Genomic DNA, 27,282 nt, shown 5'->3' with positions numbered 1-27,282 from the left:
AATATACCCTCAAATGTCTCATACGTATTTTCACTGTGTAGCTATATGCTACATTCTCCAGGAATAGGCTAAAACCTTAATTTTTAATGTTTTCATCTTTGGATAGGAAAGTACTACAAAATGAAATTAAACTTATATACCTCTCAGTTTCAAAATCTAGTTTAATGATACAATTTGATTTAGATAACTTTGGGGAAAGCGTAATATAAAAGTCTACTTTGTGCTACTTGATTCAAAGGAGACCTGTCACAACCTGTTCAATTTGTCACAACATTGCTTATGTAAAGATAGGTGAATCATTAGTTTTTATTAGGGTCATAGACATAGCCCTGCACATAGTAATTTCATTGCACTTGAAATCAGGTCATTAGATATAGCACTGCACGTAGCCATTACAATGCGCTTGAAATCAGGTCATTAAATATAGCGCTTCACATAGCCATTACAATGCACTTGAAATCAGGTCTTTAACTATAGCGCTTCACATAGCCATTACAATGCGCTTGAAATCAGGTCATTAAATATAGCGCTTCACATAGCCATTACAATGCGCTTGAAATCAGGTCATCAAATATAGCGCTTCACATAGCCATTACAATGCGCTTGAAATCAGGTCACTAAATATAGCACTTCAGTGGAGCCTCAAGCATAGTGCTGCATCTATCCAAGCCCTAGCGCTTCAGAGCTGGGAGTTCTTTGTTGCCTGAACTCTGACCTCACATCAGCTCCTTACTCGTGGTTAGTTGTGGCAGCCCTATCGGGTTAGTCCCAGAAGAGCTGAACATACGGTCCCTGAGCGCGGCTCCGCACAGTTCCCCCCAGCGCGTCTCAGCGCCAACTTGGTCTGGGGATCCCGGTGCGAAGGGTAGAGGGGACTCTCAGCAGACTTGACAACGGGCTTCCCCCGGGGGAGGGGCGAGCTTCGGGCCTCCCGCCCTCCTCCCCTGGGGGTTACCTTACTCTGTGGCTCAACGTTGGCCCTGGCGAGGGCTCTCCGGCCTCCCGGCGATCTCCAGGTCAAGGGCCTCCTCCTTCCGCGATACCATCGAGTTGGTGGGGGATCGGAGGCGCGCCCGCACCTGCCGTTGTCAGCGCGGCCAGCGGGGGCGCGGCCTCTACGGCTTCAGGAGTCGGCGGGGGTGGCGTCAGGCAGCCCGCCCCCATCACCTGATGCGGGAGGCTGGCTTCCAAGCCTAACGCGGTCTTCTACGAATTCCGGCGGCCCTCTCACAAGATGTGCTGCGTTACTGAGGCTGCGACGGCAGCGGCGGGGCCCCGGTCCTCTTCGCGGGCCCCAGTGACCATGAGGGTGACCTTTCCGGCCCCGGGCCGCAGCGGTGAGCTATTCTTTGGGGGCAGCCCCGGCGATGGTGATACAAATTAAGGGGTGGCCTGCAGTTCGGGGGTGGCGATGTGCTCGGCGCCTAGCGCCCCTTTTTCCCTCACAGCGACGCCCTGGCTCAGGGCACGCTGGTTGGAAGGCGGCAGGCCACACGCCAGTGGCGGAACAAGACAGGGGGAACCCAGGCACAGTCAGGAAAACGGTGGACAAGGTTGGAGATGGCCACTCTCTCCCTCAGTTCTCCTCCGGGGTCCTGTCTAGGCGGGAAGCACAACCAGTTAATGTGATCCCAGGTCAGAGGTTGAAGGCAAGGCTAGGTTACGAGGTAGAGGGTAGTGTCAACCAAGGGGGGGAAAAAGCAGGCCCTAAGAACAGTCAGTTTCCCCCCTGCTGCGCTCCCACCTCCCCTCTCAGGTGCCTTACTCCTGACTACCTCACTTCACACCTTCTACAAAATGGCAGACGCACCTCACCTCTATATATAGCCTGGGCCCTGACTGGCCAGAGTGGCCCAGAAGGTTCTGGAACCCCTCATGAGAGCCTATGGCCCAGGTTCTGAGGTGACAGTTTAGGCCACCATTTTGTGGAGGAGCTTTCTCCCTCCCTCCATTTTAGGGAAGCACCTTGCGCCACACCATCAAGTAGTGATAATGGGGCACCCAGAGCCTCTAAATCAACACCAAAAAAACTAGTGGACAGAAAAATTAGAGGGTAAAGGAAGAAAAAAAATAAGGAGGGAACAGCCAAAGGGCTGGCAGGTCTAACAGGTGGAATGACAAATTGCCCCCTACGCTTGGTCCTCTATTTCTCTGCGGATGACCGCAGCTTCCTGGCCTGAGAAAAGGAGAGGACGGGGCAGGGACCTCTGGACAAGAGACCCATGGAATTTTATGTGGAACCCCTGTACCATCTTCAGCACCCAGGCATCGGTTGTAAGAGCCTGCCAATTGTTTAGGAACTGTGCCAGCTGACCCCCTAAATGATAACATGAGACAATGAAAGAACTCATCGTGGAAGGTGGCGGCTCCTCCGCAGTGGGGGGCCCTTGCGCTGTCCACTGTGGCATGACTGTCCCCTGTTAGGGTAGAATCCTACAAAGCGTGAAGATTCCTGCCATTGCCCTCTTTGGGAAGGCTGGCCTCTGTCGCAGGCAGACTGAGAGGAACGGCCACCAAGCGCCCCCTACCACGGCCGGTTCAGGATAAAACACGCGTGTTAGAGATGCACTTCACGGTTGACTGGGCCTTTTCCAGGGAATTAAACATGGACACAAATTTGTTAAGCACCTTGACGAATGGATCGGCAAAGAGCCCACCTTGTGCCACCTGACCCGCTTCAGCAGTAGCTAACTCCCCTAACTTAGGGTTCAATTTAATGTGCAGAGACCTGCGCCTTTCAATAGAAATGGCGCAGTTGGCGTTACCAAGGAAGATAATCGTCCTTTGCACCCAACTAGACAAGACATCAGTGGAATCAAGGCCCCATACGCTTTAGCTTGTCACGACCGCCAAGAGCGGTGTTGGAAGGTGGACCCCGAGGAGTCGGTGAGACCACCAAGGGGGGCCCTCTCACTGCACGAAGTAGCCGAGCGCTGCCGAGAAGTCTCCTGAGAGATCCTTCTCCTATTACGTACTAGCACAGTAACACCACCACACCGGACTCAAGGAGGTTGTCTCAAGACAAGCAATTCTTTATCAGCAATAAAAAGGTTACGAGGTCAATATTTACACGAAGGGATCGAGGGATCCACCAAAAGTCTCAGTGTCTCTTTGGAAGGGTAGGGGTAGCGGGACAGTCTTTGGCAGGAGTGCGGTACGAGGGTACCCGGGGCCCAGTTCTTATCCTCAAGCTGGAGGACCTCCGGATCTCGGAGGGGTCGAGCCGCGACGGCGTCAGCAGGGCTCTGGCGTACATTTCGTGGAGAGCCGCGATTCAATCAGCAGGGCTCTCAAGATGGTTTCTGCTCAGCTCGAGCCGCGACGTCGTCAGCAGGGCTCCGAGGAAGGTTTCAGCGAGGTTGGGCCGCGACAGCGTCAGCAGGGCTCCGATGTTCCAGGTGGTTCAGAAAGGGTTCACAAGAGGGAGCCGCGACGCAGACAGCAGGGCTCGTGATGGTTCCGACAAGAGTTCTTCTCCGTAGGGTCAGCCGCGATTCAATCAGCAGGGCTCTCGACTCCGGGATACAACTGCCGAGCTGTGGTGGGGTCGCCCCAGATATAGGTCTGGAGCCCTTTGATGTCCGGACCTATGCGCCCGAGGGGGCGGAGTGGCCGGGTGGAGGTGGCCAGACGCCCAGCAGGAGAGGCGCCAGGCCCATGGGAGTTGCAGGGCGATCACACCTCGAGAGGGGAGGACAGTTGGGGGTCCCATCGATACTGTCCTCCGCCGGGGGCGATGAATGGTTCCTGCGGCACCCCCTGGCTAGTTCGTGGTGCCTCGATGTCGGAGCTTCGCTGGGGTCGAGGCCGGGTTGAGCGGAGTCGCGCCGGCTGGTGCACGGTGTGACGTGGATGCCAACAAGATGGCGGGGCCACGAGGAGTATGCGGCCACGTGCAGCCCCGGGTGAAGGGCCTTGGTGCAGTTCAGACGGGTGGCCCGGGACGGCCGGGGCGGGGAACGGGCACAATCCAGGGGGTTAAGGACCACGCCACGAGGCCGGGTCCAACAGGCGTCCCCCCCAGCCGAAGGCATGGAGAGTCACCCATCTCCTTGGGGATTCTCCTCGTCAAGGCGGAAGAAGCGGGACAGGCCGTCGGCGTTGGCGTGGTCATTGCCGGGCCGGTGTTCGACGTCAAAGTCCATCCCTTGTAGCGAGATGGACCATCGCAGCAGCTTGGGGTTCTCGCCCCGCATTCGCATTAACCATTGCAAGGGCCGGTGGTCGGTCTGGACCCGGAAGTGGGCGCCAAAGAGGTAGGGCCGGAGCTTCTTGAGGGCCCACACCACAGCGAAGGCCTCACGCTCAATAGTGCTCCAGCGTTGCTCTCGGGGCAGTAGTCGTCGGCTGATGAAGGCCACTGGTCGGTCGAGCCCCTTTTCGTCGGCTTGGGATAGGACGGCCCCGATCCCATACTCGGAGGCGTCCGTCTGTACCACGAACTCCTTCTGGTAGTCCGGGGCCTTCAGCACCGGAGCAGTACACATGGCTGTTTTTAGGGTGTCGAAGGCTGTTTGGCAGCGGGGTGTCCAGTGTACCTTCTTGGGCTGCTTTTTGGACGTTAACTCTGTGAGGGGGCCAACAATGCTCCCATAGTCCCGGATAAACCGCCGGTAGTATCCGGTGAGGCCCAGGAAGGCCCGGACAGCGGTCTGGGTAGTGGGGGGTTCCCAGGTCTGGATGGCATCTATCTTCGCTTGGAGGGGGGCCACCTGCCCGCTCCCCACTTGATGGCCCAGGTAGGTCACGGATCCGTGGCCGATTTGACATTTGCTGGCCTTGATTGTGAGCCCGGCCTGCTGGAGGGCGGCCAGGACGGCCTTCAGGTGAAGGAGGTGCTCGGCCCAGTGGTTGCTGTACACGGCAATGTCATCTAAGTAGGCCGCGCTGAAGGCCTCAAGCCCGGCCAAAACCTTGTTCACCAGTCTTTGGAAGGTGGCCGGGGCGTTCTTCATTCCGAAGGGCATCACCCGGAAGTGGTAATGCCCATCCGGAGTCGAAAAGGCAGATCTTTCTTGGGCGCCGGGGGTGAGCTGGATTTGCCAGTACCCGGCGGTGAGGTCCAGCGTACTCAAGTAGCGAGCGGCCCCTAGGCGGTCGATGAGTTCGTCGGCCCGGGGTATCGGGTGTGCGTCTGTCTTGGTTACTGCATTCAGGGCTCGGTAGTCCACGCAGAATCGCAACTCCGGGGGGTGACCGGGAGCTGCGGCCTTGGGCACCAGGACGACAGGGCTGGCCCACGGGCTGTCGGAAGGCTCGATGACCCCCAGGGCCAGCATCTTCGCTACTTCGGCCTGGATGCAGGCCCGCACTCGGTCAGGCACCCGGTAGGCTCTGTGTCGTATGGGGGGGCTCTCCCCGGTGTCGACGTCGTGGACGCACCAGTGAGTCACCCCCGGGGTGAGAGAGAAGAGGGCTGCGTAGTCCCGCAGTAGTTGCTGGCAGTCGTTGCGCTGTTCCGGGGTCAGGGACGAGGCGAGTTGGACCCCTTCGATCGATCCATCGTGAATGCCGGATTGCAAGAGGTCGGGCAAGGGCTCGGAGTCGTCCTCGCCCCCCTCGTCGGTCGCCAGCAGCAGGCTCAGTTCGGTCCGGGCGAAGTGGGGTTTTAGCCTGTTAGCATGTAGGACCCGGAGGGGGTTCCGGGGGGACTCTAGATCGACCAGGTAGGTGACGGGGCTTTTCTTCTCCACCACCTTGAAGGGCCCAGTCCACTTGTCCTGGAGGGCGCCGGGTTCGACCGGGGCCATGACCCATACTTTCTGACCTGGCTCGAATTCTACAGTAGAGGTGTTGCGATCGTACCACCGCTTCATGTCCTCCTGGCTGGCCTCGAGGTTGGCTTCGGCCATGGCTCGGAACTTGCGGGTCTGGTTTCGGAGGGTCAGGAGGTATCGGTAGACGTCAGGAGGGGCGCCTCGGGGCTTCATCTCCCAGCCCTCCTTGACCAGGCTGAGCGGTCCGCGGACCGGGTGTCCATACAATAGTTCAAACGGGCTGAACCCCAGGGACTTCTGCGGGACCTCCCGATAGGCAAACAGGAGGCAGGGCAGCAGGACATCCCATTTCCGCCTGAGGGGTTCTTCCAGGCCCTGGATCATCCCTTTTAATGTTCGGTTGAACCGCTCAACCAGTCCGTTCCCCTGAGGGTGATAGGGGGTCGTGAACTTGTATGTGACCCCGCACTGTTGCCACAGGGACCGCATGTACCTGGAGATAAAGTTCGTGCCGCGGTCGCTCACCACTTCGCTGGGGAATCCCACTCGGGAGAAGATCCCCATCAAGGCCCGGCCTACCACAGGGGCCGTTATAGTTCTTAGCGGGACCGCCTCCGGGTACCTGGTGGCGTGGTCCACGAGGACCAGGATGAAGCGGTGGCCCAGGGCGGTTTGGGGGTCCAGGGGTCCCACAATATCGATTCCGACCCGCTCGAACGGGGTGCTGACGGCGGGAAAGGGCTGGAGGGGGGCCTTGACCCGACCCCCCGTCTTTCCGCTGGCTTGGCAGGTCTGGCAGGACCGGCAGTGGTTGTCCACATCTCTCCGCATCCGGGGCCAGTAGAAGTGGGTCACCAGACGACTGTACGTTTTGTCTTGCCCCAAGTGTCCGGCGAGGGGCACGTCATGGGCCAGGTTGAGAAGGAACTCCCGGAAGCGGAGGGGGACCACCAACACGCGGCTGGCCCCGAGTTCTGCTACTTTCTGTTCACTGTACAACAGGCCCTCGGCCCAGTAGATCCAGTGGGTGCCGGTCTGGTCACCGTTGGCTTGCGCGGTCGCCTGTTGTCGGACCCCTTCGAGAGAGGGACAGGACTGTTGCTCTTGCTGGAACTGCTCTCGGGTGGGGCCCCCTTCGTGTTGCCATTGCGTCAGTTCTGGTAGGGCGCTCGGAGAAGCCATCTCTTCGGGGGAGGATTCGCTGGGCCCAGGGTCGGTGTCCGCCTCCTCCTCGCTGCTGGTGGGAGGGGGTGTGAGCCCATCGGGTTGGCCGGCCCCGGAGGTCGAGGATGAGCGGGGGGCCTGGGCGGTCATGGACCGGGTGATGGCGCAGGCCCAATCAGCCAGTCCCAACATTCGGAGGTGCTCTCGTCGTTCTACTTGAGCCCAGGGGGAACTTTCCAAGTCGTTCCCCAGGAGGCAGTCGACCGGGGCGTCGTCGCGCACCGTAACCTTCAGCAGGCCCGTCACCCCTCCCCACTCGAAGGGGACCAGGGCCATCTGGCATAGGCTTTCACTGTTGTCGGCCGTCCGTACGGGGCACAGCACATTCGGTAGAACCTGTTCAGGGGTCACCAGGTGGCAGCGGACAGCGGTGATACTGGCGCCTGTGTCGCGAAGGGCTTCGGCCCGTTGTCCGTTGACCGTGACCCGCTGCCGGTACTTCTGGGTGTTGGTTGGGATGGGGGTGCAGGGTACCATCTCTCGGCTACCCAGGCAGACCAGGGACATGGCTGCCGGCTCCCACTCAGTGTTCTCTCGGTCGAGGGCCTCCTCTTCCTCTTCCCCTCCCCCCAAGGCGGCGGCTGTCAGCTGCCGGGGCGGGGGCCCGCCGGCCCCGTTTCTTCGGTTCAGAGGGCAGGCCGGATCGCTGGCAAAGTGTCCGGTTTGTTGGCAGCCATAGCAGGTCACTGGTGGCCGGGGTCCGGGTCGGGCCGGGCCCACCCTTCGAGCTAGGCTCGGGGAGAGATGTGGCTGCGGTGGCCCTCGAGGGGGGCTCCTGGGGGCCCCGGCGGGAGGGTCTCGGTTCCTGTTCGGCCCTCCCCCCCCACCGCGCTGGCGTGGGGGTCCGTTGGGGTTCCTCTGGTACTCCCCCATTGAGCTCCGGGGGACCCGGGAGTTGACCCATCGATCGGCCTCGACGGCAAGTTTTCGCGGGTCGGTCATTTTGCTGTCGAGGAGGTGCTGTCTCAGTTCCACGAAGCAATTGTTGGAAAGATGTTCCCACACGATGAGGTCGACCAGCTGCCCGTAGGTGGTTACTTTGCTTCCTTTGATCCACCCTTCTAGGGCCCGACTGAAAAAGTCCACATATTCCACCCATGTGGTACCCGGGATTTTCTTGCAGTCTCTGAACCGCTGGCGGTACATTTCCGCTGTTAGCCCGTAGCGGGTGAGCAGGGCCTCCTTCATGTGATCGTAGGAGGTCATCACCTCCTCCGGTAGCTGGAGCAGCGTGTCCCGCCCTTCACTCAGGAATCGCCCCCACAGGCCTGCGCCCCAGTCTTTTCGGGGCACCCGATGGGAGGTCATGGCCACCTCGTAGGCCTTAAACCATTGTTGGATGTCGTCATTCTTGTAATACTCCTTGACGACCTCTTTCGGGATATGTACCTTGGCCTCGGGAGGCGGTAGAGTGTCTCTAGTACTGGGGGCGTCGGTCCCTCCGTTCTTGGCCTTGATCTCGAGCTCCTTGAGACTGCGCTCGTGCTCAAGAGTTAGTTTCTTTTCCTCCAACTCCCGGTGTCGTCTCTTCTCTTCTATCTCTTCTTGAAGGCGTAGCTGCTCGAGGGCCAGTTTCTTTTCTACCAGCTGGAGTTCGCCGTCCAGTCGCAGTCGGGCGAGCTCTAGCTCGTGGCTCCGGACCTTTTCCCGCTCTCGTATTTCTTCTTCGGAGAGGCCGGTTTCTAGGCTCTTTCTTCCTCCGGTTGCCGGAGTCAGTGCGGTTGCTGTGGTCTCCGTCAGGGGCAAGGGCCCTTCTTCCTGGGAGGGGCCTGCCCCGGCCTCCAACCATGCCCTCAGAGCTTTCTGCATCTCTTCTTTGGTACCTAGGCTGGTGGTTGCAATGCCTTTGTCTTTGCAGAACTGTTTTAATTCTTTGTGCGTATATTCTTCCAGCCGTTCGGGCTGGAACTCCATTGTCGCGTTGTTTTCCTGGCTGCTCATGATGCTATTCGTTTGGATGGGTAGCTAGTGGGTACTGGCTGGTACGTACTGCGTTCGGCTCGGATCCCGTTGCTGGCCACCAAAAGTTGGAAGGCGGACCCCGAGGAGTCGGTGAGACCACCAAGGGGGGCCCTCTCACTGCACGAAGTAGCCGAGCGCTGCCGAGAAGTCTCCTGAGAGATCCTTCTCCTATTACGTACTAGCACAGTAACACCACCACACCGGACTCAAGGAGGTTGTCTCAAGACAAGCAATTCTTTATCAGCAATAAAAAGGTTACGAGGTCAATATTTACACGAAGGGATCGAGGGATCCACCAAAAGTCTCAGTGTCTCTTTGGAAGGGTAGGGGTAGCGGGACAGTCTTTGGCAGGAGTGCGGTACGAGGGTACCCGGGGCCCAGTTCTTATCCTCAAGCTGGAGGACCTCCGGATCTCGGAGGGGTCGAGCCGCGACGGCGTCAGCAGGGCTCTGGCGTACAGTTCGTGGAGAGCCGCGATTCAATCAGCAGGGCTCTCAAGATGGTTTCTGCTCAGCTCGAGCCGCGACGTCGTCAGCAGGGCTCCGAGGAAGGTTTCAGCGAGGTTGGGCCGCGACAGCGTCAGCAGGGCTCCGATGTTCCAGGTGGTTCAGAAAGGGTTCACAAGAGGGAGCCGCGACGCAGTCAGCAGGGCTCGTGATGGTTCCGACAAGAGTTCTTCTCCGTAGGGTCAGCCGCGATTCAATCAGCAGGGCTCTCGACTCCGGGATACAACTGCCGAGCTGTGGTGGGGTCGCCCCAGATATAGGTCTGGAGCCCTTTGATGTCCGGACCTATGCGCCCGAGGGGGCGGAGTGGCCGGGTGGAGGTGGCCAGACGCCCAGCAGGAGAGGCGCCAGGCCCATGGGAGTTGCAGGGCGATCACACCTCGAGAGGGGAGGACAGTTGGGGGTCCCATCGATACTGTCCTCCGCCGGGGGCGATGAATGGTTCCTGCGGCACCCCCTGGCTAGTTCGTGGTGCCTCGATGTCGGAGCTTCGCTGGGGTCGAGGCCGGGTTGAGCGGGGTCGCGCCGGCTGGTGCACGGTGTGACGTGGATGCCAACAAGATGGCGGGGCCACGAGGAGTATGCGGCCACGTGCAGCCCCGGGTGAAGGGCCTTGGTGCAGTTCAGACGGGTGGCCCGGGACGGCCGGGGCGGGGAACGGGCACAATCCAGGGGGTTAAGGACCACGCCACGAGGCCGGGTCCAACAAGCGGTCAATTCCCTTCTTCGGGTCCTTGATGTACTTGGTTAGAAGGACACCATTTTGGTATCAATTTTGGACGTCACTGTAACTTTGCCCTCTAATGAGGATCGGGAGCATTCTGCCCTAAGCCGTGAACAGACTTCTTGGTCTAGAGGCTTACATAACCTGCTTGCCATGTACTTGTCCACCATCTCACCTGGGACCCACGCAGAGGAATGGGAGTGTAAGAGTTCCTCAGGCTCCAAAAGATCTGACTGCGTGGTCTAGGGGCACTCTCCCGCCGGGTGGAAATCAGAGGTTAAAGTAGGTGAAGGGCGCCAGGGTCGGTCATGGTCCGACTCACCGTTAGACCCTGCAGGGGAGTCATCAGAGGGATTAGGGAAAGCCATGAAGTATTGCGGAAGCGTTCCTATGGCCATGGAAGCGAAGCTGAGTCCCCGCACAAGAACCTGCAGAAAAACAGATCACAAACCAACTGGCATATGCGATTTAGAGAGATCAAAGAGAGAAAAGGGGAACACCGTCCCCGCACTTATCTTCATACGGCTGCAGCCGCGAAGAAAATTGAGGTTCGATGAGGGTCTACATCAGCTACAGAGGCTGGAGGCTCCTAATTCGATGGATTTGTTTTGTTTAGAACTTCATGGTTTCCCTAGCATCATGGGAAACTAAGTCCAATGTTATGTCGTTGGTTTAACATGACTGCTGTTAGATATAAAGAAGATAGAAATGCCTAATCCTCGCCTCCATGTCCTAACATAGAATTTTATTTCCTTAAGAAAAAAGTCCTAGGATACCTACAATATTAACTCTCCCTAAGATACATAAAAGTTTAGAGAAACCCCCAGGGATAATAATACTAGGGGTCTGTATTAGAACCACCCTGCAAGTACATCGATCTCTTCTTGAAACTATTTCATGCAAAATACGTAATATGTAAGAGACACCATGGAAGTCATCAAGATGATTGAAAATCAGCCATTTGATCCATCTAGCCACCTACTGGTCAACCTGGATGTAGCCTCTTTGTACACTAGTATTCCCCAGGAGCAAGCCGTGGACATGGTGTGAGAGGGCCTGAATAAGAGAGAGAGCCCCACTTGGTTCCCAACTGAGTTTATAGTAGAATTGCTAAGAATAGCGCTGACTAAAATTATTTTTGTGTTCCGTAATAAATACTACTTTCAAACCAAGTGAGTAGCCATGGGGGCTGGATTTGCACTGGATCTAGCCAACCTGTACGTGGACAAATATGGGGTTACACATATATACACTACTGAAAACCACTTTCTTGATAACATTACACTATGGAAGAGATATATCAATGATATACTAATGATAGTGACAGGTGAAGAACAGACACTTTTTCTTGTGGCTAAATGAAAGATCCAAGGATATCAAATTCACCATCACATAGAGTGGAGAGGAAATCCATTTTATGTCTCTCAGCATTAAAATAGAGGATACAAAACTTTACTGTATCCTATATAAGAAACCTTGTGAGTGCTATACACTGCTTAGCTACACAAGTCAACACCCAAGAAACCTGTGTGACAATCTTCCATACTGACAGTTCCTCAGAATTCATAGGAACTGCACCCTTAGGGTTGATTACTTCAGTGAGACTGGCCTACTGGCTTGAAAGATTGAAGGAATGAGGCTACCCTGATGGGCTTTTGAGGATTTCAATAATGCATTGAGGTTTTTTGTTGAAAACCTTTTGACTAATAAATCAATATATGCATTTTATAGAAAGGTTCTATACCAAAGGCAAGTATTCACTGTCCCCGTGGAGACCTCCGGGTTCCACAAGCTGCCTTGCGGCTGATAGAGGTGACAATCTTATCACTCATCTCTGAAGTAATAGGTAAGATTGGAAACTCACATGGACCTTTGGTCAATGCCATTCAGGTTTTAGAATCGGTTTCACTAATGACACACATTTTGTACTAAGGATACTATAGCCAGGACAAGTTTGTATTGTCCCTGTGGAAACCTTTTGAATCCACAAAGCTTCACCGCCTGCATATTACCCCATCCTGGTTGGGAGGTGAGACAAGTTCATGATTATTATTACTATAATTGCTTTAACCAATCTATGGGCCCGATTCACAGAACTAACTTAAGACAAAATCCTAAACTTACTACCATTTTGGTATTCATAAAAGGCACTTACTCATTTTGGTATTCACAGAAGGCACTTACTCATTTTGGTATTCACAGAAGGCACTTACTCATTTCGGTATTCACAGAAGTTAGGAGTCCTAACTTTAGGACTCCTAAATGCCTTCTGTGAATACCGAAAGTCTTAAAGTTAGGATTTTTCTCAGTTTAGGAGTAGTAAAGTTAGCACTCCTAACTTTACTACTCCTAAACTGAGAAAAATCCTAACTTTAAGACTTTCGGTATTCACAGAAGGCCTTTAGGAGTCCTAAAGTTAGGAGTCCTAACTTTACTACTCCTAAACTGAGAAAAATCCTAACTGTAAGACTTTCGGTATTCACAGAAGGCATTTAGGAGTCCTAAAGTTAGGACTCCTAACTTCTGTGAATACCGAAATGAGTAAGTGCCTTCTGTGAATACCAAAATGGTAGTAAGTTTAGGATTTTGTCTTAAATTAGTTCTGTGAATCGGGCCCTATGAATGGATTAACATTGACATGGGCATATATTTCCTTTTTTGGGGTATTTTCCTAAACTATCCAGCACATTGCTTGTGCTCCTAGATCCAGGATACATATGGGACCTTTTTCAAGTATTTCAGGTGAGTCCTGATTCAGTCATGCTACTAAACAAAGGATTTGCATGCAACAACACGCATGCTTCTACACTATACATCTCTTTTACTATACAGGCTGTACATGTTGTTAGTCCTGATGAAGACCCATTTAGATGTTTGTAAGAAACACGATAAGAAGGGTTAAAACGTCGATGATGTTTATACAGTGCCCCGCATTAGCTCTAAAACCCATCAGAAAAGCATCAAAAACTAATATAATTAGCCAACATGTATGGATTTATTGAAAACAGATGGGCACTATACTGATGTAATTGATTTATCAACAATACGCTGCGTCCGTTGTTTTGTCTAAGTCACCTGATCAACCTGCACGAGCGCTTCACCTTTGCCACTGTCTGAAGAAGCCTTTTTTGAACTTTTTTTCTGTAACCTCGATAAATGAATAAAATACATGAAGTTCCTAACCATGTGTGTTGGAATCATTTATTGATATGTTAACATGAAAAGAAAAAGTTAAAATTGTTGTAAGAAATTATCCTTTCCCAACAGAACCCATTGTCACTACATACTGTTACATGCCCAGGTTCTGTGGGACACAAGGTCACACCATTGTAATTAATAGTCTAGAGACACCAAAGGCAGGACTCCATACCAATATATGGCCCAACTGACCACTTTGGGCTGGACCCTGCCAGAACTCTGGGTGCACAGATACCTGGGTTCAACACCCAAGAAACCTGTGTGACAATCTTCCATACTGACAGTTCCTCAGAATTCATAGGAACTGCACCCTTAGGGTTGATTACTTCAGTGAGACTGGCCTACTGGCTTGAAAGATTGAAGGAATGAGGCTACCCTGATGGGCTTTTGAAAATAGCATGCAAAGAGCATTGTATTGCCCTTGTGACACCTTACTTAAGACACATGATAAATCAGACACTGCAGGGAATAGAGTAATTTGTGTTACCACATTATATACCCAAAGTAATGCTATCAAAACGATAATCAACAAATATTGGAACCTAGTTTCAGATGAATTAGACATGGAGGGTACACCATTGTATGCCTTCAAGAGAGGGAGCAACGTGAGGATCTTTGTTGTTAGTTCTCAACCCAGGACACCACAGGCTCCCGATCTGAGATTGCAATTCTACTTACCCCCATTGGTTGGTTACTCCAAGTGTGGAAGATGTAAGACCTGCGAATTACCAGCTGAAAGCAAGGAATTCAAATGCATGAATCACAACTAAACCCTGAAACATCATACCAACTGTAACAGCACAGATGTGGTATATGTGATCCAATATCCATGTGATAAGCTTTATGTAGCCAAGACACGCCAAAAAGCCAAGGCAAGAATTCTGCAACACTGTAGTAGGATATCTTGTGCAGGACAAGGAGTCCCATTGGTTGAGCACTTCAACACAGCTAAACACCAAGTAGAGAACCTGAGATGGTGGGTTCTAGAAACGATAATTCCCAACACGAGAGAAGGTGATTTGTCAACTAGTATCAATCTGAGAGAATGTAAATGGATGCTTATAATTGACACTGTCAATCAGGGATTGAATGAGTTTGAGGAAATTTCCAGGCAAGTGGCATTGTTGAGTAAGTGAATAATCTGTCACCTCCCCATCATGCTGTGATATGTTAGGATCTGCTTAGATCTCCTTTCTACTACTAATTGCCAGTATATCTGGTTTCATTCCCCTGCATTACAATACTTTGTAGTTGATACCTAACTGTATACGAATTTGGAAATGCTCCCAAGGGCCTTCGTTACCCTGCATAACATGATATGATCCATAGCCAGCATGTCAATACTATAATTGTATTTTAACTACATTATAGGCACTAACCTGTTGATAGTGTTGTACATCAATTGTTTAATAAGTGCTTTATATTGTATTAGAAATGCTGAGTATCGTATAAATCCTTTTGAATAGTGACCGACCATGTAATGCTAACGTGTATTAATTATCTTGGGAATACACTACATTGCAATTGGTGATAAGCATTACACTTGTTAATACAAGAAGACTCCATACACTCCTTGACCACAGAAGGGCTTTATAATATACAAAGGGATTTATTCCAAACTTCACCCTTTCTATAGTCCTTTCGATCAATTAAGTTGAAAGCGACACTTGAATAACTCATATGATACATTGCAATGACCATTACTTGTGGAATAATCTGTACCGGCTTCTATGCTCAAATGTATCATCAAAACACTGAGTGATGCCTGGGGAATGCACTGTACCTGCAACAATGCTCCTGGCACTTTAAATACCTAAAAGATACAATTTATCACCCAATCAAAGTCTGCGGGATATACTGTATACGTGATAATGCTACCGGCACCACCCAATAGATACAATTTATCATCTATGCACTGAGCGGTGTCTCAACCGCCACCAGCGGATCACCATCTTGGAGAGAGGCCCTTTGCACTGCCATGCGTACACTTACAAAGGAGATCTCATCCTGCATATCTAGCTAGACTCCTCTGCCGCGCTTCAGCATCTCTAAGTGCAGCGGGAGAGGTGGAGATGTATTTGCCTGTTTTCTGAAGCAATAGGTAAAACCTAGCAGCCAATATACTTGAGGATTTCAATAATGCATTGAGGTTTTTTGTTGAAAACCTTTTGACTAATAAATCAATATATGCATTTTATAGAAAGGTTCTATACCAAAGGCAAGTATTCACTGTCCCCGTGGAGACCTCCGGGTTCCACAAGCTGCCTTGCGGCTGATAGAGGTGACAATCTTATCACTCATCTCGGAAGTAATAGGTAAGATTGGAAACTCACATGGACCTTTGGTCAATGCCATTCAGGTTTTAGAATCGGTTTCACTAATGACACACATTTTGTACTAAGGATACTATAGCCAGGACAAGTTTGTATTGTCCCTGTGGAAACCTTTTGAATCCACAAAGCTTCACCGCCTGCATATGACCCCATCCTGGTTGGGAGGTGAGACAAGGCATGATTATTATTACTATAATTGCTTTAACCAATCTATGGGCCCGATTCACAGAACTAACTTAAGACAAAATCCTAAACTTACTACCATTTTGGTATTCATAGAAGGCACTTACTCATTTTGGTATTCACAGAAGGCACTTACTCATTTCGGTATTCACAGAAGTTAGGAGTCCTAACTTTAGGACTCCTAAATGCCTTCTGTGAATACCGAAAGTCTTAAAGTTAGGATTTTTCTCAGTTTAGGAGTAGTAAAGTTAGCACTCCTAACTTTACTACTCCTAAACTGAGAAAAATCCTAACTTTAAGACTTTCGGTATTCACAGAAGGCCTTTAGGAGTCCTAAAGTTAGGAGTCCTAACTTTACTACTCCTAAACTGAGAAAAATCCTAACTGTAAGACTTTCGGTATTCACAGAAGGCATTTAGGAGTCCTAAAGTTAGGACTCTTAACTTCTGTGAATACCGAAATGAGTAAGTGCCTTCTGTGAATACCAAAATGGTAGTAAGTTTAGGATTTTGTCTTAAGTTAGTTCTGTGAATCGGGCCCTATGAATGGATTAACATTGACATGGGCATATATTTCCTTTTTTGGGGTATTTTCCTAAACTATCCAGCACATTGCTTGTGCTCCTAGATCCAGGATACATATGGGACCTTTTTCAAGTATTTCAGGTGAGTCCTGATTCAGTCATGCTACTAAACAAAGGATTTGCATGCAACAACACACATGCTTCTACACTATACATCTCTTTTACTATACAGGCTGTACATGTTGTTAGTCCTGATGAAGACCCATTTAGATGTTTGTAAGAAACACGATAAGAAGGGTTGAAACGTCGATGATGTTTATACAGTGCCCCGCATTAGCTCTAAAACCCATCAGAAAAGCATCAAAAACTAATATAATTAGCCAACATGTATGGATTTATTGAAAACAGATGGGCACTATACTGATGTAATTGATTTATCAACAATACGCTGCGTCCGTTGTTTTGTCTAAGTCACCTGATCAACCTGCACGAGCGCTTCACCTTTGCCACTGTCTGAAGAAGCCTTTTTTGAACTTTTTTTCTGTAACCTCGATAAATGAATAAAATACATGAAGTTCCTAACCATGTGTGTTGGAATCATTTATTGATATGTTAACATGAAAAGAAAAAGTTAAAATTGTTGTAAGAAATTATCCTTTCCCAACAGAACCCATTGTCACTACATACTGTTACATGCCCAGGTTCTGTGGGACACAAGGTCACACCATTGTAATTAATAGTCTAGAGACACCAAAGGCAGGACTCCATACCAATATATGGCCCAACTGACCACTTTGGGCTGGACCCTGCCAGAACTCTGGGTGCACAGATACCTGGGTTCAACACCCAAGAAACCTGTGTGACAATCTTCCATACTGACAGTTCCTCAGAATTCATAGGAACTGCACCCTTAGGGTTGATTACTTCAGTGAGACTGGCCTACTGGCTTGAAAGATTGAAGGAATGAGGCTACCCTGATGGGCTTTTGAAAATAGCATGCAAAGAGCATTGTATTGCCCTTGTGACACCTTACTTAAGACACATGATAAATCAGACACTGCAGGGAATAGAGTAATTTGTGTTACCACATTATATACCCAAAGTAATGCTATCAAAACGATAATCAACAAATATTGGAACCTAGTTTCAGATGAATTAGACATGGAGGGTACACCATTGTATGCCTTCAAGAGAGGGAGCAACGTGAGGATCTTTGTTGTTAGTTCTCAACCCAGGACACCACAGGCTCCCGATCTGAGATTGCAATTCTACTTACCCCCATTGGTTGGTTACTCCAAGTGTGGAAGATGTAAGACCTGCGAATTACCAGCTGAAAGCAAGGAATTCAAATGCATGAATCACAACTAAACCCTGAAACATCATACCAACTGTAACAGCACAGATGTGGTATATGTGATCCAATATCCATGTGATAAGCTTTATGTAGCCAAGACACGCCAAAAAGCCAAGGCAAGAATTCTGCAACACTGTAGTAGGATATCTTGTGCAGGACAAGGAGTCCCATTGGTTGAGCACTTCAACACAGCTAAACACCAAGTAGAGAACCTGAGATGGTGGGTTCTAGAAACGATAATTCCCAACACGAGAGAAGGTGATTTGTCAACTAGTATCAATCTGAGAGAATGTAAATGGATGCTTATAATTGACACTGTCAATCAGGGATTGAATGAGTTTGAGGAAATTTCCAGGCAAGTGGCATTGTTGAGTAAGTGAATAATCTGTCACCTCCCCATCATGCTGTGATATGTTAGGATCTGCTTAGATCTCCTTTCTACTACTAATTGCCAGTATATCTGGTTTCATTCCCCTGCATTACAATACTTTGTAGTTGATACCTAACTGTATACGAATTTGGAAATGCTCCCAAGGGCCTTCGTTACCCTGCATAACATGATATGATCCATAGCCAGCATGTCAATACTATAATTGTATTTTAACTACATTATAGGCACTAACCTGTTGATAGTGTTGTACATCAATTGTTTAATAAGTGCTTTATATTGTATTAGAAATGCTGAGTATCGTATAAATCCTTTTGAATAGTGACCGACCATGTAATGCTAACGTGTATTAATTATCTTGGGAATACACTACATTGCAATTGGTGATAAGCATTACACTTGTTAATACAAGAAGACTCCATACACTCCTTGACCACAGAAGGGCTTTATAATATACAAAGGGATTTATTCCAAACTTCACCCTTTCTATAGTCCTTTCGATCAATTAAGTTGAAAGCGACACTTGAATAACTCATATGATACATTGCAATGACCATTACTTGTGGAATAATCTGTACCGGCTTCTATGCTCAAATGTATCATCAAAACACTGAGTGATGCCTGGGGAATGCACTGTACCTGCAACAATGCTCCTGGCACTTTAAATACCTAAAAGATACAATTTATCACCCAATCAAAGTCTGCGGGATATACTGTATACGTGATAATGCTACCGGCACCACCCAATAGATACAATTTATCATCTATGCACTGAGCGGTGTCTCAACCGCCACCAGCGGATCACCATCTTGGAGAGAGGCCCTTTGCACTGCCATGCGTACACTTACAAAGGAGACCTCATCCTGCATATCTAGCTAGACTCCTCTGCCGCGCTTCAGCATCTCTAAGTGCAGCGGGAGAGGTGGAGATGTATTTGCCTGTTTTCTGAAGCAATAGGTAAAACCTAGCAGCCAATATACTTGAGGATTTCAATAATGCATTGAGGTTTTTTGTTGAAAACCTTTTGACTAATAAATCAATATATGCATTTTATAGAAAGGTTCTATACCAAAGGCAAGTATTCACTGTCCCCGTGGAGACCTCCGGGTTCCACAAGCTGCCTTGCGGCTGATAGAGGTGACAATCTTATCACTCATCTCGGAAGTAATAGGTAAGATTGGAAACTCACATGGACCTTTGGTCAATGCCATTCAGGTTTTAGAATCGGTTTCACTAATGACACACATTTTGTACTAAGGATACTATAGCCAGGACAAGTTTGTATTGTCCCTGTGGAAACCTTTTGAATCCACAAAGCTTCACCGCCTGCATATGACCCCATCCTGGTTGAGAGGTGAGACAAGGCATGATTATTATTACTATAATTGCTTTAACCAATCTATGGGCCCGATTCACAGAACTAACTTAAGACAAAATCCTAAACTTACTACCATTTTGGTATTCATAGAAGGCACTTACTCATTTTGGTATTCACAGAAGGCACTTACTCATTTTGGTATTCACAGAAGGCACTTACTCATTTCGGTATTCACAGAAGTTAGGAGTCCTAACTTTGGGACTCCTAAATGCCTTCTGTGAATACCGAAAGTCTTAAAGTTAGGATTTTTCTCAGTTTAGGAGTAGTAAAGTTAGCACTCCTAACTTTACTACTCCTAAACTGAGAAAAATCCTAACTTTAAGACTTTCGGTATTCACAGAAGGCCTTTAGGAGTCCTAAAGTTAGGAGTCCTAACTTTACTACTCCTAAACTGAGAAAAATCCTAACTGTAAGACTTTCGGTATTCACAGAAGGCATTTAGGAGTCCTAAAGTTAGGACTCCTAACTTCTGTGAATACCGAAATGAGTAAGTGCCTTCTGTGAATACCAAAATGGTAGTAAGTTTAGGATTTTGTCTTAAGTTAGTTCTGTGAATCGGGCCCTATGAATGGATTAACATTGACATGGGCATATATTTCCTTTTTTGGGGTATTTTCCTAAACTATCCAGCACATTGCTTGTGCTCCTAGATCCAGGATACATATGGGACCTTTTTCAAGTATTTCAGGTGAGTCCTGATTCAGTCATGCTACTAAACAAAGGATTTGCATGCAACAACACACATGCTTCTACACTATACATCTCTTTTACTATACAGGCTGTACATGTTGTTAGTCCTGATGAAGACCCATTTAGATGTTTGTAAGAAACACGATAAGAAGGGTTGAAACGTCGATGATGTTTATACAGTGCCCCGCATTAGCTCTAAAACCCATCAGAAAAGCATCAAAAACTAATATAATTAGCCAACATGTATGGATTTATTGAAAACAGATGGGCACTATACTGATGTAATTGATTTATCAACAATACGCTGCGTCCGTTGTTTTGTCTAAGTCACCTGATCAACCTGCACGAGCGCTTCACCTTTGCCACTGTCTGAAGAAGCCTTTTTTGAACTTTTTTTCTGTAACCTCGATAAATGAATAAAATACATGAAGTTCCTAACCATGTGTGTTGGAATCATTTATTGATATGTTAACATGAAAAGAAAAAGTTAGAATTGTTGTAAGAAAATATCCTTTCCCAACAGAACCCATTGTCACTACATACTGTTACATTCCCAGGTTCTGTGGGACACAAGGTCACACCATTGTAATTAATAATCTAGAGACACCAAAGGCAGGACTCCATACCAATATATGGCCCAACTGACCACTTTGGGCTGGACCCTGCCAGAACTCTGGGTGCACAGATACCTGGGTTCTAGGATAATGTCCTGGGGGATGCAGGAGTAACCAAGAGGAACTTTCCCAGCACTTTAAGAAAAGTGTGTCATGTTTTCCACTTTCAGATGGTTGGTTCAGGGTGCTGAGGCTTGCCCAGAGAGGATACACCCAAAGAGGGCAAGAAAACCAGGTTTGTTCTGCTTGGAGCTTTTTACGGCACTGGAAACTGGTTCACTTAGACCTCATGGTAAAAGAATCCAGTCTTGCGAAGCCGTACCTGGGTACAGTGTACAGCCTTGCCTCGGTGGAGTTATTTTGAGAGTCAAATAAAATGACCAAGTCCAAGACTAAAACCTTGGACCAGGCAATAAATATATTCCAGTGGCAAATTGATTGAGGCAGCCAGAAATCCAGTGTTGTACCTCCCGTAGTTTGGCACCAGAAGAACAACTTCAACGAACATTTGGACTACGATAAAGAAGACAAAATTAGAAGGTAAAAACTTTGACTGGAATAGCCTGGTTGGTGTATCCAACTTTAGATTTGTCATGGTCTGTCTGAAATCACAACTAGGTCTTCATTAACCACAAACTAATATTTTCCCATTGCGCTTTAACTTTTCTAGCCCCTTTTAGTCTTAAAACTTTAAAAGAAATCTCTGGTTCTATTTATCACGTAATTGATTTGTATTGTTTTCTTGTATTTTTGCTTATTAAACCAATTTATAAACAAAGAAAAAAATTGAGAATTTTAGTATGTTGTTTTCTTGACTTCAAAATTGTTGGTACTCCTTAAACTTAACATACATTTCTGTGGGGAACAGTCTGCTGCTTGCGCCATAGTTTCTAGGATTCAGAAGAGGTTCACTGAGACTTGTGTAGCAATCCAACCAGGGTATGGTTATTATGTTTGTGAGCCCCCATTCCCAAATTAATAACCCACTTTCTGACACTAGTTTATTTGCGAGCTGAAGCATTGAAGACTCTAGACAATCTTATTTCAGCTTATGATGTGTCTCCCTTCTATTGAGTGGGAATGACAGAGTATCTCTGTTTTTGTAGTAGTTTTTCATTTCGTTGTCTTCGGGGAATTGGTGCTAAGCACACCTGGCACTTTTAGGAAGCAATTTGATTACTGCAGGCTGCAGTACAGTGTGGCTAAACTGCCTGATACTTGTAGATTTGAAGGCCGATCTAGTTACAGAAGGGCTAAGTTTGTCCTGTTATTTATGATTTGTCCCGCCCGCCTTCGGATTCTTTTTGTTAAGTTAACAGGAGAGATGACATGTCACCCTCACACGTAAGTTATTCCTGGCACTCCAGCTTTGTCGGACAGCTTCTCCCGATCAATTAATGACACACCTTACCAATCACATTCTACTGAGTCGTCCCACACCCACAACTTAACATCTGCTCTTCCCTAAAGTATTCCCTGCTGGATAGGTGAGTGGGTAGCTACATGACTGATTTTTTCGCTGGTTTTCTTGTGGCTAGGTAAGGGTAGAGGTTACTTCGGTTGTTCTTTAGTACCCTTTGGATCAGCTCCTTGGTGCTGACTCAATGCCGGGGGGGGGGGGGGGGAGTATGTTTTAATCGATTGCACTTTTTGGGTATCAAGATGTGGCCGCTCTTCCCTCAGTGCCTGGTTAAATTTTGCGATGTCCTCCACGTTGCCCTTAGTGTCACATTTGCTGAGTCACCTTTTCATCAGTCAAGGTTTGTATTTCATCTTACTGTATGAGCCTAAGGGAGGCCTGCTTTCCTCTCTTTTGGGTTGAGTTTGCAGTTTGAACAGTGCTGATTGGCATTATGACTGTCCTGTTTTACAGCTCTTTCTAACCTTGGGATTGGTTGGTGTACTGCTTCTCTGGTTTAAGCCTGGTTTCTTAGTTCAGTTATATTTGCATCCTTTCGTTTCTTCAGTGTGTTTGGTCTTAAGATCTGACGGGAAGGGGATGTACAGGGGAAATCTTCTGCCCCACCTTATTCGATGTTGCATCTGGCGTTGTTCACCTTAGCGATACTTTGATTAGCAGTGTTGTATATGTTAGTCCTTCTCAGGGTTTATTGACTTATCTATGGCCGTTATACTACTTCAATTTAAAAAGTGATCTGTATGATATGGTTTAATAGCATATGGAATAGAGTGGACACATTAGTTTCTTTTTGTTAAGTGTTTTGAAGAACCCGGTTGACTTGTTGGAGGGAGACAGGTTCTTTCACATCATTCATGTCCATCATTGCTTCCATCTTGGGCTTGCATGGATGATTGCCTTCATGAGTCCTTATGGCTCAGTTTGTTTTTACCAACTTTCTCCTCAGACACTTCTCCTGGGGTTTATTTTTTGGTATTGATTCATGAGGTGAGGAATCTGCAGGTAGAAGTATATCTATCAGAAAAATTCGTTATTTACCTTTTCTAACAATGTTTCTGATGGATACTCTTATCTGCTTGCAGATTCCTCATCAACCCACTTTTCTTCTTGTTTTCAGGTATATTGTATATATATTAAGTTTCAAGTTCGTATTTTTACCTGCATTTCTGTTTCATTCATAAATCTCGTCCTTGAATTTAAGGCCATGGACAAGGGCCGGAATTGCATCACATCCAGGAGGTACCGGTTGTGAGGAAATGCTATTTATTATATAGTGTGGTTGTGTGACCTTACCGTGAAATTAACTCACAAACCTGTATTGGATCCAGTTATGGCTCTTTTGGAAAACCTTACCTCAACCGTGGGAGGCTGCAGCTTCAAGCAGTCCGGATTTAACAAAGGGGCAAGTGCAAAGCATTTAGAATTACCAAAACAATTGAATTAGACAGAAACATGAAAATAAGGAAATCCGACACAAAATTATAAAAGGTCTTATTTTGTACGAATTTGTAGACATCAAAATAAATTAAATCCACTGGAATTTCCGGAGCTATAAATAACTGGGCAAACCATAAATCACTGCTTTCCATGCAAAATGCAGACAAGCATTGGCAACGACCACATTTAGTGGTTACTTTGAAAACGTTTTATAATGGTGTTCATGTATTCCCGCCTGCTATGGGCATCCAACTCTATCAGAAAGCAAATCACAAGAGCCCGTAAGGATTAGCAAGACAGTTAACTTGCTGTCAGAGCAGTCTCCAGTTCAGTTCCAGGCTCTATGATCAAACCGCCATGGACATCAATAGAGTGGTCCTGAGGCAAGGCATACAGGATGCTGATCGGGTTGACTAGGGTCTTCCAGGGGCCTTCCCACAGTCTACAAACACAGTGGGACAACTTTGGCCACAGAAGTCAATGTTCCTCGAAGCCCAGGGGAAGTCAAGTCAAAAACCATTTGCCACTTGGTCTACCGGCTTTCTGTCACAGCGAAACCAGTTGTTCCCTTTAACTGAGGCTAGTGTATGTCCTGGGCGACCAAACCTCACTTCAGTGACTCTCTTGGGTCCAGCAGACTCTGGTGCAACTTGTGAGTGTCAGGGCTTGTTTTCCCAAACTGCATTTCGGCGGTAAGCAGCGACTAAGTGTTTGTGGCTAGCAACATCCCAAGGCAGAGTCTTCAGCTTTTGTGGCCTTGGAGTTGTATCAGAAAGTCAGGCAATTGACTCTTGGATTCCACCTTTTTCTGTCTGCGGCTGGTGGGATGACTTTTCCACAAGCAGGGCACCACAAGTACAGTTCTGTCTTTCCTAGCCCAGGAGTACTGGGTGCATTCCAGTCTTTGGTGCACCTCTCTTTGCCAGGTCCAGGGAACAGCAGAGCGGTCCTTTTTGGTCTTCTCTCCAGTACAGATGTAATCTGTGGTCTGGGTCCCAGGGGAGCCATTTTTATGCCCATAGCTTGCTCTCAGGATGTGGTGGCTACTAGCCAATAGGCTTCCATGTCCCTTCCTGCCTGATGATGACTTCCTGCAATTTGGGGCATCTAATTATCTCAGAGCGCAGTATTCTGCCCACTCCCAAGATGACTGAATCATTCTCATGGTGTGTGGAGCTTGGTAGCACATCCTCTAGTTTTGGTACCTGAGGGCTGCATGCCCATGGGAAAACTGGATTGACTACTGTTTCCCCCTCTCTGTCACCGACACCAGCCTGTTTACCAGAGCAAAAGAGCAACCCTTCTTGTGTGTGTTCTCCATTTGCCCTTCAAAGGCAGCTACCCCTTTGAAGCTTAGCTTTTGGTCTCACACCCTGTTTGGCTTCCTGCCAGGGAGAGGTGACACCTCTTTCAGCAGCAGCTCTCTATTGTGCCCTTTCCTGGGATTCATTCACACCTCTCTTCAGTAGGGCAGAAAGCTGTCTTGTGGTCAGCATCTGTAAATGGTGACTCAAAAACTTGGGCAACAGAGTAGCAACCTTATAAAGTTGCCTTTTACTCAAACGTTACATTAAATTCAACTTCGGCATCAAATTGGATTTAATCTATCGATTCTTTTGATACCTTGAAGTACCAACTTTAGAGATCCCATTCAGATTTTAGTACAATGTGTAACCCTGTACTTGTCAATGAGGCTACTAGCCCTTCTACAGTAAAAACTACAATTTGGTGGTGTTACCCTTAGTACATACGAAATACTTGTCCTACTTCTTATTATACTGTACCCTACCTTAGGGCTCGACTGGTCTACCTTATGGGTGATACATACATTAAAAAGAAGTTCTGGACTTTAAAACTAGTTTAAATAGCAAAGTCAAATTAGTAGTTTAAAACTGCTCTACCAGTCTGTAGTGGCAGGATGGAGAGACATGTTTTACTTTGTCACACTCATGGTGGCACAATAAATGCTGCAGCCTAAGAGGTAGACTTTAATTTACAGGCTATCTGCACTCCTGATATCATACGCTAGGGACTTATAAGTAACTTAACTTATGCTAATTTTGGAATAAGGCAATTAAACATACACTTTTTAAGGGCTACATCCCTGACTTTGAGGTCTGATTAGCAGGACTCTGTGCACTCGCAAAGTTGAGAACTAGCAGCATCAGTCCAAAACGTAAGGGTGGGTCATGCAAAAAGAGGCATTTCCTTACACTGGCTGGATCATCTTTTTCAAATCCTGTATGGCCCCGAGGAGATACAAGAGGTAAGGACTCTGAAAGTGTATCCACCAGAAAATGGAATTACTGAAGGTAAGTATCTAATTAGCTTGGTTGTTTTGAGTGTCAACTATATGTGGTGGTATGGGTGCTTTACATACCTTTTGTAATCATAGACTACCCAAATGAAAACCACTGAAGTAAAAAGGTACGTTATAAGATAATTCTGATGATGGTGGGAGAACATCCGAACATGGAAATGCTGCAGATGAGGGCCAGTTTCCTCCCCTCTTCAGCATCCTGGGCTGGGAACACACATAGTTTAGTGTTGACCCCTCACTACTACAAGTCCAGTACTACTTCAGTCAAGCAGTTTTTTTCGTTTACCTCCATTGATTAAAGCTCCTCTCCCATGATTCTAGTACTAAGAGTGAGTCTCATGGAAGTCCTGCTATTCGATTAGACAGAGCACACATCCTGTCAATGCCACATACAACTGCTTTATAGTGTGTCAGCATTTAGTACATTTTGGGCCCTGTAAACAACTCTGCCAATACAGTTTGTAACCTCCATGTTGAATGATTTTGCCCACACAGGGTTTTCTTCATTTAATCCTTGCATGTTGATGAAGCTGGAAGAGCACATTGTGTACTTTCTATACAGCAAAATAATCATAATCAGATGCTGTATTGTACAGTAACAAAAATGTCATATGCTTCTAGATGTTGTACTGCAGTGTTTGGGCACCACGTGGGAGCTGCACCGACCTTACCTCATCAAATCAGGCACCCTCTCGCATCTCTTGAGACTGGCATTGGAGCAAAAAAAGCAGACGGAGGCAGTTTTGGATTTAACAGAGAAAAACGTCACAGGTGAGCTCTACTGATCTCAGAGGAAAGACCAACAACCATGCATATAACCCGTGATGTCTGCCAAATGTTTGGGGGTAGTGGAAGTCTTAAATGCACCTTGTTCCCTTTCTGATCTCAAAGACCTCATGGGAAGTAACACCACAGAAGTAAACAACACTACAAAATGTGTAAAATTAATAAAAGAACAAAGGTATTAAAATTTCTAAATGGCTTTTCTAGATTGGATCCTCATATTAACTAGGGTTGAAACATTTGCCATCAGCCGTTATAAACCCAGGGCACAGCTATTATAGTCCGGGTTGCTGCACTCCTGGCCCAAGACTTGTATGCTCGTATCAAATTGGTTTAAAAAGTTAAACCTAAAACACAATAAAATTACCACTCCAACTTATGAAAAGAGAGAACATTTTAATAAGCAAAATGACACCAAAACGACAATAAGAGGAGCTGACAATATGAATTTTAAAATATTTCTGTCTTCAAAAAGTTAATGAAAATAAGGCACCACATGTAAGTCAATAGTTGCGGTAGACCAGGACC

The 27,282-nt window shown here is 47.8% G+C and overlaps 1 protein-coding gene across 1 annotated transcript in view; it reads left to right on the top strand.

Moving 5' to 3' along the window:
* The window catches only part of BTBD16 (BTB domain containing 16), a 654,256-nt gene that overhangs the window by 119,401 nt on the left and 507,573 nt on the right, over positions 1 to 27,282 (top strand). Inside the window, exon 6 of the mRNA XM_085614582.1 lies at positions 26,593 to 26,742. Coding sequence (XP_085470708.1) covers positions 26,593 to 26,742 — 150 coding nt within the window. The remainder of the gene's footprint in view (positions 1 to 26,592; positions 26,743 to 27,282) is intronic.

The sequence above is a fragment of the Triturus cristatus genome, chromosome 1_2, assembly GCF_964204655.1.
Source record: "Triturus cristatus chromosome 1_2, aTriCri1.1, whole genome shotgun sequence".
NCBI lineage: Eukaryota > Metazoa > Chordata > Amphibia > Caudata > Salamandridae > Triturus > Triturus cristatus.
This window is presented reverse-complemented; position numbering and strand designations above follow the sequence as displayed.